This window comes from Rhamphochromis sp. 'chilingali' (assembly GCF_963969265.1).
Source record: "Rhamphochromis sp. 'chilingali' genome assembly, chromosome: 1".
In the NCBI taxonomy this organism is placed as follows: Eukaryota; Metazoa; Chordata; class Actinopteri; order Cichliformes; family Cichlidae; genus Rhamphochromis; species Rhamphochromis sp. 'chilingali'.
The window spans coordinates 47,388,415-47,407,735 of record NC_137929.1 but is presented as its reverse complement, the minus strand read 5'-3'; the positions used below and the strand labels follow the sequence as shown (position 1 = coordinate 47,407,735).

The 19,321-nt window shown below is 39.1% G+C and overlaps 1 protein-coding gene across 2 annotated transcripts in view; it reads right to left on the bottom strand.

Annotated features, from left to right (window-relative positions):
• Window positions 1–15,273: 15,273 nt before the first annotated feature.
• Window positions 15,274–19,321, bottom strand: part of LOC308395212 (dachshund homolog 2-like) — a 116,471-nt gene continuing 112,423 nt past the window's right edge. For both annotated transcript variants that reach the window (XM_080879960.1, XM_080879961.1), the window contains one exon: window positions 15,274–15,712. In XM_080879960.1, coding sequence (XP_080736086.1) covers window positions 15,675–15,712 — 38 coding nt within the window. In that variant the 3' untranslated portion in view covers window positions 15,274–15,674. The remainder of the gene's footprint in view (window positions 15,713–19,321) is intronic.

Here is a 19,321-nt window from a genome sequence, read left to right as displayed (position 1 = left end):
CTGCCCCTCAGCCCCATGCATCCACTTATCCAGGTCTTGTTTGAGAGAGCAGCGGTCTAAATAGAGATTCCCAGCCACCACCTACAGTTTTTCTTTGGGCACACCAAGGAATTCCCAAATCAGCTGGCCAGACACTATCATTCCTTTAGAACATGCCTGAAATAGAACCTCATAGAACCTTGTTTTGGAGGTTCAGATGTCTGAATCACCTCAAGTTGTTTCTTCAGACTTCAGACTTTGAGGAGCTCATTCTCATCCAAGCTGCTTCACACTAAATATCAACATGCCCCAGTCTTGCATCTTGTTTATATACCTGTAGAAACACTGACACCACACTCGTGAACAGCCACACTCTGGATTTCACTCACTTTGACAGTGTGGGGAATTGTATTCCAAACACGTCTGAAGCTAGCTGTTGAAGCTAAACTGCCCTGTGAAGTGGCTCAAAGAGGTTTCAGCTTGTGCCTAACTGTAACCATTTGGTGAGACCATCCCTAAATAATTAGACCAGTGACACGGACAAAAAAGTTTGTGTTTGCGAAAAGTTTTTTTTTGTCCAAAGTCGACCAACTCTTAACTTGCTGTGAAAACTCATCCCTTCAACTAAATTCAAAGTGATTTTTCTTGGCATAAAAGTTGAAAGGACGCAGCTCGGCCAGACTCGCAGTTCTCAATTGAAGTGAAAGCTTTATTTGGATGAAAGAGCACAAGAACAAAAAATAAATATTTGCCAGTTTTGTTTCTCTCAGTTCACTTGAAGCAGTTCCGCTTTTGCTCAGCTCCCCTCTCTCTTCCAGAGAGGTCGATGAACGACAGGAGAATTTCTTTTCTGCCGCTGCTCTCTCCTTAGCTCTCCATCTGCTTTTCAGCTCGTTTTGCGCTCGAGAACCAGAACACAAACCAATCCTAAAACCATACGAGATGGCCAGCTGCTATCTTTGTAAAGGTCAGCAAAGAATCCAAGAGCATCCAGCTAAAACAACACACATATACACTGAATCCCTGTGGATCAATTTCCACCTCACCAGCCCTCATTCCACTTTTATTTTAATTCCTCCTTCCATTCTCCCTTCTGCTTTCTTTCTCACGTTCTTTCTATCCTCATCTCTCTCTTTCTCTCTCTTTCTCTCTCTTTCTCTTGTCAAGTGTCTGTCCTGCCTGCCAAGCTCCTCTTGGTCTGTTTGGAGAAAAACAAAAACACAGTTTCTAATTTGGTATCAATTTGTGTCCAGTTTTGTCATTGCCCTATGTGTGAGAGTCTGAGTGTGCGTGGCTTTCTCATTTTATTCCCATGATACCATATGGGCCACACACACACACAAATACAAACACACGTTCCCACCCCCAGAATCGCAACTGACAGAAATAGTTGTTCCAGCATTTTGGCCGACGTCATTCACATCCTGTTGTCCGTGTTTACATCAGTGTCTGTGTTTATCTCTCTCTTTATCTCCCTTATGTTTTACATCTGAAATAATCAGTTTAATTATGTTTTTGGACTCGTGATTATTTTATCATGATTCCATCCATCAAGTTCTAAAACTGTTTAGTTGTACTGGAACATTTTAAATGGACAACAGACTCCCTTAACATTGCTTTTTAAAGTCACACCCTGTGTCCTTGGCTATCTTATATCAATATTTGTACACTTGCACATTTGGTACAGAGAGTTTTGTTTTGTGTGTGTGCATGTGTTTGTGCATGTTTTGTTTTTTAGGCTATCTAGCAATCTTAGCATTTAGCTTGTGAGTGGCACTATTAATGATGCTCGTTACTTTTTCATATACTTTTTTCATGAAAGGTAACCTGTATTTTACACATTTGACATAATCTCAGTTCTTATGAGCATCAAACTGAATATTAACATAACTTAATGTAAAAATGGCCTTCTTTATCGATCTGTCATTTTGATCCTGAAGAGAGAAGTGGAAATGTGAAGCAGACTATTGGTTGTTGGTCTTGTGGTTTATCACCAGGAAATGAGGATGTAACACATAAACAAACTTTTTTTTTCTTTTTTTTTTCTTTAGCTAACTGCTGACCTCAGATAACCACTTGCAAGCCTAAACATCAGGGTTTTAAAAAAACAAAATATGTTGATTTGTTTTAGGCATAATCATGTATCTTAATTAAGACTGTTATTGTGCATCAGTTTTATGAGTATACAACTTAAAATAAGTAATTTTTCCATGTGAAAAAGGTTGCACATGATATGGTGTTTACCCGAGGTTATAGCTTACATTCATGTCCTTGGCCAAATTTTTTTGATGACCTACAAATTTTTTTGAAGGCTGTTCCACATAAAGTGTAATTTATCATCCCGCAAATGTGTCTCCTACGTGGAGATAGTGGGGACTCTCAAAGTGGAGCCAATGAGAATCGATGAGGGAACTGACAAAGAATCAAATCAATAACTGCTACTGATAATGGAATCAAAATAGCTACATTCGTGTCAGTTCCCATCCCTACTGACAGCTGAGTTCACTTGTAAGCGAATAACTGTTTAAAAAAAAGTGGCTGAAGTTGAGACTTTTTGTTTTTAACACTCAGTTTCGCTTCAAGTCTTTGTATATTATAACTTCATTCTTCTTCATGGCTGGCTCATGGACTAACAGCAGCACAACCAATAGTGTCCCACAGACCAGTTGCACCACATAGCGGTCCCCAGACTATCAGTGGAGTGTAAATGTGCTAATCTAAACCTTAAATTCAGCTTAAAACACATGCAGGTTATTGCTACACATCATTCTCGTTTCTATTTGAGCTGCTGAACATGTTTTAATACTTAGATTAGAGCTTCATCGTGCATATTCTCTGAAATAAACTGCCAAAAAAATCACAAATTCACAGAAAATCCCATAAATCACAGAGAAGTTGGTTATGTGCTAATGCTAATACACGTCGATTGTAACTAACTGATCCCAGAGCAGTGAAAGCAAAGCCAGTGGCAGCTTGTGGGCATGGTAGTTTTCTATCAATTTTCTGTCAAAGACCAGAGAACCAGAAGAAGCTGCTGTTCTCTGGGTCTGACATTGCTAACGAGGCATTCGTGTGCTCATCCAAATACTGGCCTCACTTACAGATTTCAGTGAAATTAGAGGCAAGCAGAGCCCAGCTTGTTTCCAAAGACACATTTTTAAAGGTGGCTGCAAACAGGCCAGAAGATCTGTAGAACTGACAATAACAGATGCAAGGAAAAAGAATGCTTTTGTGTTGGCACGTGTGTATTAATTGTTGCCTATTAATTGTCCTTTAATTGTTTTTAGATTTCACTGGGCAAGCACAGTCTTCCTTCCTTGATTGACAGATATTTGTCAGATAAATATTGTGGTGTTATTTGTATACAGTTATTGTGACACCTCTAATTGAGATGTTTGGCCAATAGTAACCAGAAAAAAACAACCATTTCCATATCTTTGCTAAAATAGGTGCTTAAGTGTAAATTTTTTAGTTTTTAAATGGTCTTTTTATACATCTGTAAGGCCCAGAGCAGCAGTCATTTTGGAGTCATTTCTGTTTACTTTACCTTATCCTCAAGTATGCTCTTCATTTAGCTTTGTGTTGGAACCAAGGGCTCTTGTGGTGAGAAATTGTTTAGGAGCGCAATCCTCAGATTTCCCTCATTTCTTCTTCTTCCTTTGTGGGATTTGCAGTGATGACCTCGGGGTTCAAATCCTCCCCCGCTTCTCGTGTTCTCTGTGCTTCTGCTGTCCATTTGTCCTCTATGGAGATAAACTGTTGTTTACACTTCAGGCCACATCGGAAGTCAACCATGGCAAGAGGGATCTGTCTGTCTGTTGGTGTCGACTGCATGTGTGCTTGCTGTCCTTAATTTGGTCCTCGCAAGACTAGATAATAAAAAAAATCCCTGGAAGTTAACAAGAAAGTACTTAATGGTTTGGCTAGTGTTGGGAAATGGCAGCTTTGTGTTGTCTGTTTGTGTACTTATACTCTCATGTGGACATCAGTTTGTGACCTCAGATGTTGTGTATAGACAGTATATGTGTGTTTATTTGCTGCGTTCTTCTTTCAAGCATATTTGCACACATTGATTGCATGCGTTGTGGCCCATTTTAGGTTGTGTGCATCTGTGTGTGCGCGTGTGGCAGGTGTTTTGCGTCACCACCCACCATCCATCAAGTCAAATGGGCGAATGACAGGAAGAACAAAAACAAATCCCTCGCTCGGGCAAGAATAAACGAGTGATGCCGACCAATGACAAGTGTTTATTGTGTGCGTGTGAAAGAGAGAGATGAAGGGATGTGTGCGTGTGTGTATTTTCGGCTGTACGTATATGATTGTGAGATTGTGTGGGTGAAATTGAAAGAGAGAAGGACAAAGCAAATGAGTGTTGAGAGACATGGAGAAAGGAGAATGGGATGGTTTTTTTGTTTTACCAGTTCAGTAGGCGGACACACACACATCCTGACCGATTCGACCACTCAATCCTTGTTAGACTCATGATATACTTACTTTTTTTTTAATGAAAGGAAATGTTCACATGCTTTGGGGCATTTAGAGCATTAGAGTTGGAGGGCCAAATCATCCGTGACACAAGATCCTCTCCCTTGAAAATGTTGATTTTTTTGATCGCATTAAAGACATTAGAGATTAGTCCTGATGATCAAAGTTGTAAGCAGTGCACTACAACATTTATCAGAGTGCTGCTATCAGAGAACTCCCCCACCTCCTTTTGTTGTTGTTTGTTCATAGTCAGCTGCTGACTTTATTTCACATCCTACCCCCATGCTTCAGGTGTTTAATTACATCTCGCAAACGTGTAGAGTTTATTTTTTCTGAGGATGCACACAGCAGTCACTCTGAGAGAGCGCAGGATGATAATTTCCTCTCAGGATGGATGAGACATGAGCCACTTTTCCCGATCTTATTTTTATGTGGCCTTAATTATCTTTGCCAAGGACGTTGTGTAATTGGCTCAGTTATTACTCAGAATTTATGGATGCATTTACATGATTTTTTTAATTTTTTAATTTTTTTTTATCAGGGCTTGGCCGAACTTAGAAGTGATTACCTTTTGGAATTTGTCCAGATCTGGATCCAGGGGCTGATGGAAGGGTTCACAATTGTGAGACAGAGCAGAATTACACATATTCACAAATACAAATACAATTTAAATTTTAAAAAGAGAGATAATTTTTTTTTTTGATTTTGCCAAGAAAACTTTACATGCAGTGGAGGGCATTCAACGTCCTATCAGAAAGTGTCATCACCCTACTGGTATCAAGCTAACATCATGCAAATTCTCAGGTACATAAGATTGAAGGTACAGGTAGATGGAACAGTGAAACTGTGTTGGTCAGCTTTGGTAACTTTTACTATCGAATGAACCACGGACAAATCTATATGGAGCTATTTGAATTTTGAATGTGGCACAGACCATTAAGAATAAGGTTGTTTATCAAAATGTCTCATATGTATTTTAATTAATTAATTAATTAAAGAAATATATATATTATAATGTTATATACTCACGGAGTGCATAACAAATGTATTAATCCACCATCAAAAATCCATAAAGTTTATGAGCTTATAATTTTATGTCAAGTTTATTTAAAAGTTATAGACTGCCCTGATTTGTTTCTGTAATGGTAAATCCACCACTGTGCCCAAGGTTTTTATTTCAAATGTTTTTAATGCTAAAATTTAATTTTAGTTGTTGGCCATGAATTTTCACACTTCCTGTTTTGCAGTAGTTAGTAGTATTTAATAGTAAAGTGCTTTATACTTTTTCGATGCCAGATTTCATTTACTGATTCCTGAACCTGGTTGAATGTTATGTTTGATTAATTTCTGACATCTTTCTCAAACTTAAGTACAAAAAACTGAATTCAGTTTGCTTTTTGCTTAATGAAAAACAGTGTGACCTTTAGTTTTTTGACTGGGTTGCTTATTTTCTCATGTTTTGTGAAACCGCTAATCTAGTTTCTGAATTCATGACAACACATTTAATATTTGGAAGGAATTTGGATTGCAGTTGTAATTCTGATTTGGTTTACAGTGGTCCCTCACTATAATGCGGTTCACCTTTCGCATCCTCGGTGTTTGGCAGATTTTTTTTCTGCAATTTTGCATGCTTTTTTTCTTTTCTTTTCTTTTTTTTACAGCACATTGTGTTCTGTGTCCTGATTGGCTGTAGACCATTGTCAATCAGTCCCGTGCCGTGTCTCCTGTACAGTACAGAATGCGTTCAGCTTGTCAAATTTACATAAATCTTTGATCGGTAGCAGCGTGACTCTGAAGTGCTGCACTGTATGTTTGTAAGTTTTCTCCCCAACAAACACAACAACGTATTGTCAACCGTACCTTTGGTTTCATTCCATAATACTGGACTTATTTTTCTACGAACGTTTGAACTTTGAGAGTGTTTAAACAACAGATAAAAGTGTGAAAATGTCAATGCTTGTCTGAGAAAAGTGTATAATGTGTGTAGTGAGGGGTTTACAGCCTTAAAACATCTATAGTGATTGTAAAAAAATAAAGCTGGCTACTTTATTTAGCCTATTACAGGTTATTTTTAGAACATAAACTCCTGTGATAAGCAGGGACCACTGTATTTTTTTATCTGTATAAAAAAGATATAAATAAATAGATGACTAGTCCTACTGCTATTGAAAAATCCCATTTGAGCATGCTTTGGTTTCATGCATGTGCCAGTGTTTGTGTAAAGTAAGGACTTTATAGACAGAAATTCAGTCTGTAAACTAATGTCTGCTGTCTAAAAGTGACAACTTAGCTTTTTAATAGCTTTTTAATGATGAGAAATGAGAGATGAGAAATGCTTATTTTATTTAAAATTACTGGCTGTGGTCGATCCATTAGTAATGTTTTTGCTGTTTTAGCCCACATTTAGAAACAAGCTAAAAGAGCGCACTTAACCCTACTTTGCAAAGTAGGGCTAAGTGTTAAGTTGGGTTTCCTACGTCCTGTCAGCACGTAAGATTTAGGAAGTTGCACAAGCTCTGCTCTTATTTTCATACTGCTCTATTTTCCTCAAGGTTGTATTTGAGAAATGTAGTGCTGCATGACTTGAAGGCATTTTATGACTTTTTGAAGGAAGACATTTTGTGGAAAGTAAGCTCATCCTGGAAAATTAAAAACACATTGAGCAAACTAGAGACAGTTTTTGAGAGTAATGAATTAATTAGGTCAGGGTTGTGGACTAGTGGATGAACAATGCCACCGAGGGTCCTCAGCAGTACAGAGAGTGTGTGTGTGTGTGTGTTTTTGCGTGACAGAGAGACGGGGCAGTGATGACCTCCTCCAGCTGTCTGTGGCTAATGAGAAGCTGTCAGCACCAAGAGGACAGGACACACACACGCTAATAGTTACACAAAGAAACACACCTTATATTTACGCACGCACTGTAAGGCAGTCGCATAAACACACGCGGTGACTCAGTCACAGGCCTGAAAACAGTCTGTGTGCCTCAGTTTCTTTATCCCATCCTGCATTTTAGAGAAGACAGAATAAGCCAGGTGTCAGGTGGTGCCAATTAGGCAGCAACCAATGGCTTGGCTTGACTCTTTTTTTTTCTTTTAAGTGATACAGCTGCCTCTTTCTGAACAGCTAACACTTTAATGTCCCTCCCATAATATTATCTGATTGGTTACATTCTGTAGATGGCCTATGAATACTGCTCTCTGTATTTATGAAAGACATAGCCACTGTAACATTCAGCACTGATGCACAAAGGCATGATTTTTTTTTAAGCCCACAAACGAATTCTTTTCAAAGTTGGTGTCTACAAATGAAGCAATTCAGTTGTCATGGATCGCTTTGTTGCAGATGGTTGATTGGTAACAGGAATTCCAGGCTCTGCTAACCTTTTAATGTATTCATATGTCAGTCAGTGGTATAATATAATTGTTGTGGCTGGCTAACAAATAACAAAAATAAATCAGAATTAAACTTAAATGTTTTGTAATTTTTTACCTGAGTCACCTTAAATACTAACTTGTGTCCAATGTCAGTGCTGCTGCTTTTGCCACTGTTAGTCTTTGTTAGCTGCTGCTAGCCTGTGGTAGCTGCTCTTTATCCAATCTTACTAAAACTTTTGTTGAAGTGTAAATAATATCATCAGACTTTGGCAATTAGTGGATGAATTCTCATATGTGTGAATTTAATCGAGTTGTTTATCGGGTGGAATGTTCCTTTTTTGTGGGGGGAATTGGAGAGGAAAGAGAGAAAAACAAGCTCTACTATAGGTGGTCTGAAAAAACAGACTCATTAGAAACTTATCAATCACAACTTATTAGATGATGAGCCTCAAGTTTTTGTCAGTCCTGCCCCTCCTTGTCACAGCTGTTTTTTGTTTGTTTTTTTCAACCATGATGGCAATCATGGAAATGTGCATCTCGAGGATTCAAGACGGGCCTTCAGAAACCAGTGGACATGCCCATCTTCCATATACAGTTTATGCGATAGAGTTTTTAAGATTTTTGTTTTTCTTATTTATTATATATATATATATATATATATATATATATATATATATATATATGAAAAAAAGATCCCAACTGCAATGACACATTTGGTCTCCAGTTGCTCTGCTGATATCTGTCCTATTAGGTTCTCTAATTATGGTCAAAAAAACAACAACAAATAAATAAGTGTCCGTCTTGTCTCGCTGGTCATACTGGCAGTGGTGTATGTGAAGCCTCCAGAGCTCCACCTACTGTAGGGCCTACGCCAAACAGCTCTCTGACCTTGACACACACCGTGAGATACTGCAGGTGGGTACAGCACAGCTAACACCACAATTTTACAATATTTTTTGACATGTCTGCTGTTTTCGGGTCTTAGACTTTTCGTTCCTATCTTAGCCGGTAATACCCCATGTGATCCTTCGCTTTTAGTTCAGTAATATATTTTTAAAAATTAGGAATCCTCACACAGTTTTTGATTTACATCATTTTATTTACATTTTCAGATCCGTGTGTGTGTGTGTGTGTGTGTGTGTGTGTCTGCTTGTATCAAATATCTAGTACATAGTTTCCACACACACACACACTGAGTTACCGTTTTGTTTCCTCTTTCATCTGCTAAACCTCATGTAGAAATTAACCACAGTTACACACACACACACACACACACATACACACAGAGGCAGGTTGGACCCCAGGGTTCAGTTTGGGAGGAAACTCCCTTTCTAATTTTCCTCATAAAGGCCCTAATGAAGACTAATGATGGAGCAAGGTGTGTGTGTTTGTGTGTGTGTTTGTGTGTGTCTTAACAGCCTGGCTGCTCTGTCTGGGAATGTCTCTGTTCGCTCTCTTTTCCTTCCATCTCTCCATCATTTGAGTCGCCCTTTATTTCCCTTTGATGTATTTTCTTCTTCCTTTTACATTTTTCAGGTGGGCTGGAACATATAATTCAGGACTGATTAACCCGAACATTATTGTTAGTACTGGATTTGACTTATTGTTTTCTGTATACAGACACATACAGCACTGTGCAAAAGGCCCGAGGCTCCTTTCAGCTTTTTCACTCCCTTTCAGTCCAAGTTCTTGTAAGTGATCATTTTAAGAGGGATGTGTTTTTGTTTGTTAAAGCAGACTTTCAAGCTTTCATTCAAGATTAAAAAAGTCACCTAACTCACAGGCAAAGAACTGATTTTATATTGTATCTTTAGGCAAAAAAACAGATAATTTGTTCCCATTTCTGTATTTGAATCTATGAAAAAGGTCAAAAATAACACAGTTTGACAGACATAAAATAGTATTTTTGCACCAACAAAGTGATTCCCAAAGAACTGTTAACTGGAAACTTACAGAAGAGAAAGAGGAAGTGACAGGCCTAAAAGAAAAATATCTATAGCATATACATGGTATCTAAACATCATGTCTGTAAGACAGAGAGAAAGAAATCCAGCAAAGAGCTGACACACGACCTGAGAGATGCATCAGGACCTTCAGTGGATCCATCTACTGACCACTGAAGCCTCATCAGAAATGCTCTCAGTGGAAGGGACAAAAGGCTGAGGTCTGATTGCACAAGAGCTGGCCTAAAGATCAGTGACAACAGGTCTGGTAGAGTTATTAATACAAATTTGGAATTCTTGGTTGAAATCATCATGAATATGTCCAGAGGAGGTCAGGAGAGGTGCAAGCGTGAGTGTCTACAGCCATGAGTGAAACACGGTGGAGGCTGTGTCATGGTTTGTGCTGCATTTCAGTCAATGCTGTTGGAGATCTTATCAAATCTGATGGAAACACGCCGTCTGTCGTGGTCTTCCTGTGTCTGCCATGCTCCTCTATCTGCGTCTGTGACCCCGCCCTTTTGTATTTCAGACTCGGCGTACTTTCGTGCTTCTGTCTTTCTTGCTAATGCACCTGAAAACTGTTTGCACTAATTTTGTGACTGTTTTATTTTTTCTGTAAGACTGGGCTGCATATGTACAGAATAATTATGTAACTTTTTTTTTTGTATGAAACTCTGCTGTAGCTTTTATGCAACGTGATGAAATTTATTTCAGATATGTTAGAATAGTTGCAAAAATGTTCCTGTAGACTTGGTTTCAGTTAAAAATGCTTGATTGTGTTTAGTGTGTGTATTTACAGTTTAGCCATGATGTGGTTTTTTTTAAATGCACCACACAGTTTGCACTTTGACAGCATTTCTGCCAGCTGGAGCTATACTAGCCTGTTTGGAATAAAACAGAAGACTTGAGTCATTAGACTGAGCATCAGTGATGTTTTCAGGTTGATTTCTCCTTCAGAAAAATCAATAATTAACCTTTTTATGATGGGCCACTATCTTTTTCTTACCCATAATCCACCACTCTCTCTCCATCGTCTTGTTTTCCATCATCTTTTCACCTCCCTACACTCTCCGTCCATCATTTCATCTGCCTTTCTTTTACTGCTTCCTCCCCTCATTCTCTCAATCTTCCTTAATTTTCTCCCACGTCAACTCCCAGGTTCTTCAGTCTCTGTTTCCCCCGGCTGTCACCTTTTCATCCTTCCTTGTTGACTCCTTCGCTTTCCATCCATCCTTCTTCATCTCTGGCTGTTTTTCCTCACCGTCCATCGCTCTGTGTTTCTGCCTCCATTAGGAGGAAATGGAAAAAGTGACATCAGCTATTTGGTAAACGGAGAGAGATGGAGGGTGAGAGAAAGAGACAGAAGATGAAACAAAGGACAGAAGGGGCAGAAAAATGGAAAGCAAAGGTCAGAAGAGTGACAGTGGGAATGATTGTAAAAGAGAAAAGGAAAACAGAGAAGGAAAGAAAACAGAGGCAGGAATGAGAGGAGAATAAGAGACAAGCACAGGAAGAGAGCGAGAGAGATCCATTAAAGAGAGAGTGAGTGAGAGAGGGGAAAGCTTCACCTCATTAACCCCGTAATGCAGAGTAAATATACAGTCTAAATGGAACATAGACGACGTGTGTGTGTTTACTGTCAGCCCTCTGCGCTTGTGTGTGTGTGTGTATGGCCACAAAATACATTACCAGAATACCAAAGTGCCAATCCTTATTTGTATTATGTGGTTATCTGTGTGTGAGTATGTGAATATCTTCTGAAATACCAGAGTGTTTGTGTGAAAATGCCTCCTTATCCCGGATAGTTGTTCTTCTGTCCTCTGGAATCAGATGTCACCCAGGAGCTTTATCCTTGCATGTTTATGGCAAACAACTTAATCATTATTAATCACAGATTTACTGAACTGTTTGAAGAGTTTCATCTTACACAAATTTCTTTGTTTTATATTTAAAGTTCAAATTTCATATTAATAGAAGAGGTGGAAGGAGTAGTAGTAGGAGGAGGAGTAATGGTCCTCACAGGAAGTGATTTCTTTGTCATTTATCCCTTTGTTGGTCCCTAGTGGACATTCCGGTTTCCAGTTGCCTAAGTGCCAATCTATATTTACCACCCTGTAACATGTCAATCAATGTTATCCTTCACTGTCATTGGTATTCATGTCAGTCGTTCACTTAAAAGTTGATAAAAGGTTAACTCAAAACCTGCCCACCTCGCGTTGCCCGTGGTTATTATGTCTGTCATCGCTCTTAGAATGTCTTTGACGTTCTATGGTCTCTGCTCGTCTGGCTTCAAATCTGTGTGGATGCCCAGAACAGTGGGTGTTTTAGATGGTAAAGAGAAGGCCACAAGGCAAAGAGTCATAGCATAACTAACCAACACCTCAGTCGTGTGACCCCAGAAGCAGATCGGATGAGAGACGCTCAGACATCTGAAGACCAAAGCCAGCCTGTTCTCATGGCAAAACATGAAATGCTAATGAAACAGTAACCTATTTGCTCGTGAGCAAAACTCTTCCTGTTAGTCCTGACAATCTGCAGCACATAGTATGGTCTGGAGGCTTTTAAGAGGCAAAGCAGCACCATAGCAATAACAATAACCATGCTTGGTTTGTGGAAACTCTTGTATTTTCACCACTGACAAACAAACAAATGGTTCACACCTGCATTCTTTTTAATGGTGAGCAGGGGGTGATGGCTGTGGATGCATAAAGACTTCTTGTCCTGTAGAAGTCTATGGAAAAAAATAGCCCACTGCCCTACAGCTATAAACACAGAATCTCCATAAAAAATTAAGTCCATTTTTAAAATTTTGATTATCTTAAATTTGAGGAGGACTATTCAGGGTGTGCTCGCTGGCTGAGGACTTGTAATTAACAAGATGTAAATTACAACTTGTTAATTACACGTTAATTAACTTGTTAGTGAAACTTCATGTCCTATGTCTGACTTTAATACCATCTGTGATGATTTTTTTCCAAAATCTAACAAAGTATCATCATCAGTGGTGTGAAATCATCAGTGACACAAACAAACGGAAAGATTCAAGACAGACCCAAACAGGCAACCTTCAAAGATTTCTTCATTTTCAAATGGGCTAAAGCTGACGTAAACAGTGAGTGAGTGTAAAAATACTCCTCTGAAAAGGCCGGGTGTGCTTGATTTATAACAAGATAAAATGTTGTGGTGAAAATGAATACAAAAAGCAAAAAGTTGGATCATAATGATCAAATCTGTAATCAAGAATTGTATCTGTCGTTGGGCATTTCTGGCTCAACTCTTTCTCTCTCCTTGTCTTCAGACATTCACTTTTAATTATAAAACAAAGCTTAGAAAGTTTCTCAACTTAATTTTGGTGAGTAAAATGGTATTATATCAGTCTGTTACACTGTTCAACTACTGGAACTTCTTCTTGTCTAAAAAAAACTAACCTTGCTAAAAAACTGCGACTGAAGCTTCAAAGAAAACATTGTGTGAGGTGTGTAGCTATCTACATGATTTATCCACACTCTAGGACAGAGTTCATTTTCTCAAGGGCCTACATTAGAAACATGGTGCGGCCCTCCACAATAGTCCCATGTGGACTGTTGTGGAGGGCCGCACAAACAACATAAGGAGATCAAATTAATATTAAGTAGAATTTAGTTGAGCTTACTAGTGCGGCCCAGTTTCTCATGTGCGCCCTCATGGGAAAATTAATTACTCACCTCTGTCCTGGAGTGCATAATAATGACCTACACAGCCGTTGTGACCTCACCCACTATTTTCTCCATGGGTGCCTAGGATGAAATCGTAATTGTTTTCATCTGAATTTAACTCCTAGTAATCAGACATGCTTGACGCAATGCCTTGCTGTTCGTTCATTACATCCAATTTAAAAATACTCAAGCCACCAGAAATACACTGAGCACAATTGCTTTGCGTAGTTTTTTCCCCCATGTCTGTAAAAAACATAGTGATAGAGCATTAAATTCTGTAAACACAAGGATAACTCGATACAAGAAAGTGTGGTGTCACAGTTCGTAGGACTTTACGGTTCAAAACTCTGCAGAGTGTTTAAATCGTATTAGCTTATGATGCCGTTCACATAAAGTCAGCAACGTACATGAACTCATGATGTAAAACACCAGGAGACAGCAGTCATTATAATACTGTATATTTGCAGTCAGCTCAAACCCAGAGAACAGTGACAGACTGAGAGATCATCAGGAGAAAAACATAATAAAACAAAAATCAAGAAAACGCTGAATGTCATTTCTATCTACACTTAATATCCCTTTAAGCCCACCCACCCTGGCCCAGCCCTCCCTCGTTCCTCCCGTACACTTTTCAAATAGTAATTCAACAAATAAACAAAACACGCAGTGGAATAAACAAAACTTCAACACAGTCTGCACTCTTAGTAGGTCAGAAAATCAGGAAGTGAACGCTTTCTGGTGTTTGATGTTGCAGGAGAGCGTCTTCACCTGCGGTACGTTTGATCACTGAAAAGTTCTCAAATCCAACAGAAAAGGAGCAAAACTGAATGAGTTATAGAAAGTTCATAAACCTTTTTTTTTCAGGGCAGTTAAAAATAATAATAATAACAACAACAATAATAATAAAATAAACTCCCCATCTTTAGTTTGACAAACAACAGAAACTGTACTAACACTTCCTGGTAACAGGAACGGGCATCAAAATGTGAAAAGGTCAAATGTAGAGGAAGAGAATTCGACATACTTTTAGGATAGTATGTGTCTAAAAATCACTCCATTGCAATAAAAAAACAGTTTTTGTTTTTTTGCATTTTTTTTTTTTTTGCATTTTTTTTTTTTTTTAACTCTTGCATTGTTTCATAAACTGATTCCATAGGTTGTTTTAAGGGTGATAGAAAATACTTCATACATCGAAAAGCTGCATCCAACATTTTCAGAGTAATGTCTCCTTTACAGAGAGAGGGAGAGAGAAGACGTCGAAGAGGTAGACGGGAAAAAAACAAGTATGAAAGAGAGGAATTGGGCAGTGGGAATATACAGAAGGATGGGAGGGGTTTAATAAAAAGGATTTAAAAAAAATAAGAGGTAGAAATGAAATGAAGAGGTGGTGGGGAGTTCATAAGAGGGGGAAGAAAAGGGAGAGTTCAAGTTAAGGAGTGTATGGAGGTTAAAATAAGCCAAACAACAACACAAAAGTTTTCCCATGCATTCTTTTCAGTCCCTGTACGGAAAATAAAAATTAATGAAACACAAGACAGAAATAGCCTCCCAAGTTGTTTTCCTCTTTTCATCTTCAGTTTGTTCCTTCCTGATATTTTATACATGCCTCCCTTTTATTCATTTATTTATTTATTTGTGTGTTTTTTGTTTCTCTTGTCCAGCGACACACTTAGAGAGTGAGAGTTGAAACTTTTTAGCTCCTGCAAATCATCAACAGCCTTGGAATTTTTTCTTTTAACTGATTTTTCTAAATTATGTCCAACCATGTTGATTCTCATCTGTCCGAATTTGAGAGTATGTTGACGTCATCCAGCCCAGTCACATCTTGCTGCCTCTTTTTTTTTTTTTTTTTTTTTCAAATCCTTGGGAATGACTTTCAGTTTTCAGTTTCGGAAACAAATGAGGAACAAGTTCTGCTGCAAGGACAGATAAAGAGGAATGAATGGAGTGAAGTTTGTCTAAAAAGAAGAAGAAGGAGAAAGAGAAGGTAGAGAGACAGGCCCCAAAGTACGTCCAGATAGGGAGTTTGTCTCTTAGTAGTCCCATTTTTATCATAGCAACGTCAAAAAAAGGTCGCTCTGCAGCAAAGATAGAGTCCCGCCTGGGGAGGTCATATCTGTGGTGATCCAGGCTGCCGTGGAAGTGGGCTGGTGGAGTTCTTCTGTGCAGGGCCGGGATTCTGGAGGCGGAGTCTCCCTCTAGAACATCATGGGAGTCTTCAGAAACGGCCGCGATTCTAGGCAAAAACATAAACGTGTCATTTAAAAAAGAAAAAGAAAAAAAAGGTAGCACATGCAGCTAGCATAGCACTCAAAGATTCCTGAATCAACAATTATTAGAATTCATGGGTGCAATGGACTGGCGACCTGCCCAGGGTGTAACCCATGTGTCGTCCTTTGACTGCTGGGAAAGTCTCCAGGCCTGCCACAACCAAAATGTTTGGGAAAATGCTAGAACAGCAAATATCTTGGTAAAAGTATAAAACTGAGTGTGTGTGTGTGTGTGTTGGGGGGGGGGGGGGGGGGGGGGGGGATCCTTTGGCACAAAGTCAGAAAACTCTCAGCTTCCATCATATTTGACTAGTGATTCCAGCAATCCCTATATCCCAGTGATAATAAATTTAGATACTACCTTAAAATAACTGAAGAACTTGTTTCTTTGGTAAAACATTGATAAAGTTATGGAAGTGATTGTATCAAACTAGGCAACTATTTTATTTTTTTTAATTATTTTCATTATCTATTTGTATCTTGTAACCCAGCCACAAGCCAGTGATGGTGCTGATCCCAAACCCAGATAAAAGGGGAAGGCTGCATCACAAAGGGGATCTGGCATAAAACGTATGCAAAACCAAACATGCAGATCATAAAGAAGAAGATCTATGTGCATCTTGTGTCTGTCTCCTTAGTAATGTTTCAGTCCTAGGTCAGCAGACTGCAAAAAGCCCAGGTTATACATTTAGATGGTAGAACAATAATTTGTTTGCCAGACCTTTAAAATGACATTAATGGAATAATTTAATGAGGAAAAAAACAGCTTCACACACAACTGGCAAAATATTAACCCCTTAACATCTACCAGGCTAAACACTTAGGGATAACGTTGGAGATAAGTTGCTCTTTAAGGTCAAAGTTATTTTCCAAAACTTGTTTTGGAAAATAACGAGTTCTTCTTCTTGACTAGAGTTCTTCTGCGATGAAATTTCCATTTAAGTCTGCCAAATGGGGGAAAAAAATCCTTATAAAGGGGTAGATGTGAAGCTAAGGCCGCTGTTACACAGGCCTAGGGACCAGTCTGTGACCTCCTGGAAACCACCAGTCATTGGGGGGAAATGTGTATCCCCTGACACCAACCACCCACGTGAATGAAAGTTTCGATTTTTTTTGTTCACCAGTTGCTGAAGTCTGTGAGGATTCTTGGCTGTTATGGCATCACTTAGGGGTCTGTGTGACTTGGACGTAACCCATTTCCTAACTCTAAATGCATTGCTACAGAGCAGATGAATGCTAAAAGGTTAGCCAGTTTTAAATTGTAATGATGTTTTTTTACCTTCTTAATGCAATACCTTGAGCTAGTTTGTCTGACCGCCAAATGTGCCAATGGAGTGATTTTACATACTGCAAATCCGCCCGTCCAGCTACTGCAAAACTGCTCAAGGAGCTGAACATTCTTTACTGAGCAACAGGTAAGCTGTACAGTGTGTATATGATGCACTATGATCATGGTTCAAACATGGTTCTAGTAGATGCACCCATGGTATCAGCTTAAAAATCTTTCTCGAGTCATCATTTTCACAAGATTTTGAGAAAACTTGAGCTTGACTTGAACTCAAGGTCAATGAGGTTTGAACTCTTCTGTGATTTTCAGTAGATGCATCTATGCTATTAATTTGAAAATCCTCATTCTTGAGTTAGTGTGTTCACAATCTTGGTGATGCCAGCAGGGTGATGACAATAACAAAGACTGAACACTATAATTAACTAAAGGGAGGAGAGGCTAAGAACTGCTGACAATAAAGCTGGGAATCAACCTCAGTATGTAAATCATCAGCAGGTAAAAATGGGGAGCTGGTATGGCCAAAAACTTGTTTTTGTTGTTTTTATTTCCAGATTGAGAAATTGGCTAATATTAAGCTTGGGAACGACTGCACTAACCTAAAACAGAAATCCAGAAGGTGGTGACACATTATCCCTGCTTCTTTCCTTCCTCCGCTGTCATATTTATACTCCCTGAAGGCTAACTCAGTAAACATTTTCCTCCAAAAATTGGCCATATGAATTAAAATTTCCACTTGTAGCAACTAAAATTGAGCTAAAGTGTCTTTAAGCGCATTAAAAATGCAGAGTTTAAAGTCTAATGAGACGTTTGCACAGGAACTTCACCCTTTCTTTATGATCATTAAAGCAGGAAGTATTTTTTCTTCACTTGTTCTCCCTTTATGCCGTTTACGACAGAAATCTCGTCTCTCCAATTTTGCCAGGGTCGACTGACTCTCCCTCCTCTCTTTTTTCTCTCCCTCTCATTTCACCTCCGTCGTTCTCCTTCCGCTCCCCGTAGTGCTGTTGCTGCACCCACCCACACAGGAGCACGTGCGCACACTAAAACCCCGAACACACGCATGCATACAACAGGAACACACACACGTGTGCAAACCTTCCTCTCCCTGCGGTGTCATTGTTTTCTGCGAACGTTGCAAAGTGTTTACATTTCTGCATAACAGCAACCATAAACCTGCCCTCCCTCCTCTTTCCACCCTGCACTTCTCTTTCTCCTGCCCTCTACTACCTTACTACTTTTTTTAAGCTCTTAGTCATCTTCCTGCCCTCTCGTTTTGTCCTCTGCTCATGATTCTTTGTTATTTGGATATGAAACAGACCCATGGTCTCTGTGTTGGACTTAAAAAAAAGAAACTTTCTTAAATTTTCTCTTTCATCTCGCGCTCGCCCCTCGTTTCCTCCTTCATATTCCCTGCCTTCCCTCCTTTTCATCCCTCTCATCTCCTGCCCTTCCCTATTTTTATCACTCCACAATCCACTCAAACCCCCTCCTCTCCTCCTCTTTCATCCCTCTATTCTACATGCATCCCCTCCTCCTCCTCACCTCCCCTCTGCTCCCTCCTGTCCTCTATCTGTTACTCTCATATTATTTTTATCCCGCCCCATTCTTCTCTCTGTCCTCTCCTGTCCTTCTTTTTCTCCTTTAGGCAGCAGGTTTGGCCCGGTGCTTAAAAATTGTCCTGCAACTTAAAGAGTGGAGAGCCGCGCTGATCCCCTCCGACAGTGCTGTCCTTAAAACTCGAACCTGTAACTTCTTCCAGTTAAAATATCAAAAACTTTCACATCAGCTTGCTTTTCTACAGGGAGTGCAGAATTATTAGGCAAGTTGTATTTTTGAGGGATAATTTGATTATTGAACAACAACCATGTTCTCAATGAACCCAAAAAACTCATTAATATCAAAGCTGAATGTTTTTGGAAGTAGTTTTTAGTTTGTTTTTAGTTTTAGCTGTTTTAGGGGGATATCTGTGTGTGCAGGTGACTATTACTGTGCATAATTATTAGGCAACTTAACAACAAACAAATATATACCCATTTCAATTATTTATTCTTACCAGTGAAACCAATATAACATCTCCACATTCACAAATATACATTTCTGACATTCAAAAACAAAACAAAAACAAATCAGCGACCAATATAGCCACCTTTCTTTGCAAGGACACTCAAAAGCCTGCCATCCATGGATTCTGCCAGTGTTTTGATCTGTTCACCATCAACATTGCGTGCAGCAGCAACCACAGCCTCCCAGACACTGTTCAGAGAGGTGTACTGTTTTCCCAAATCTC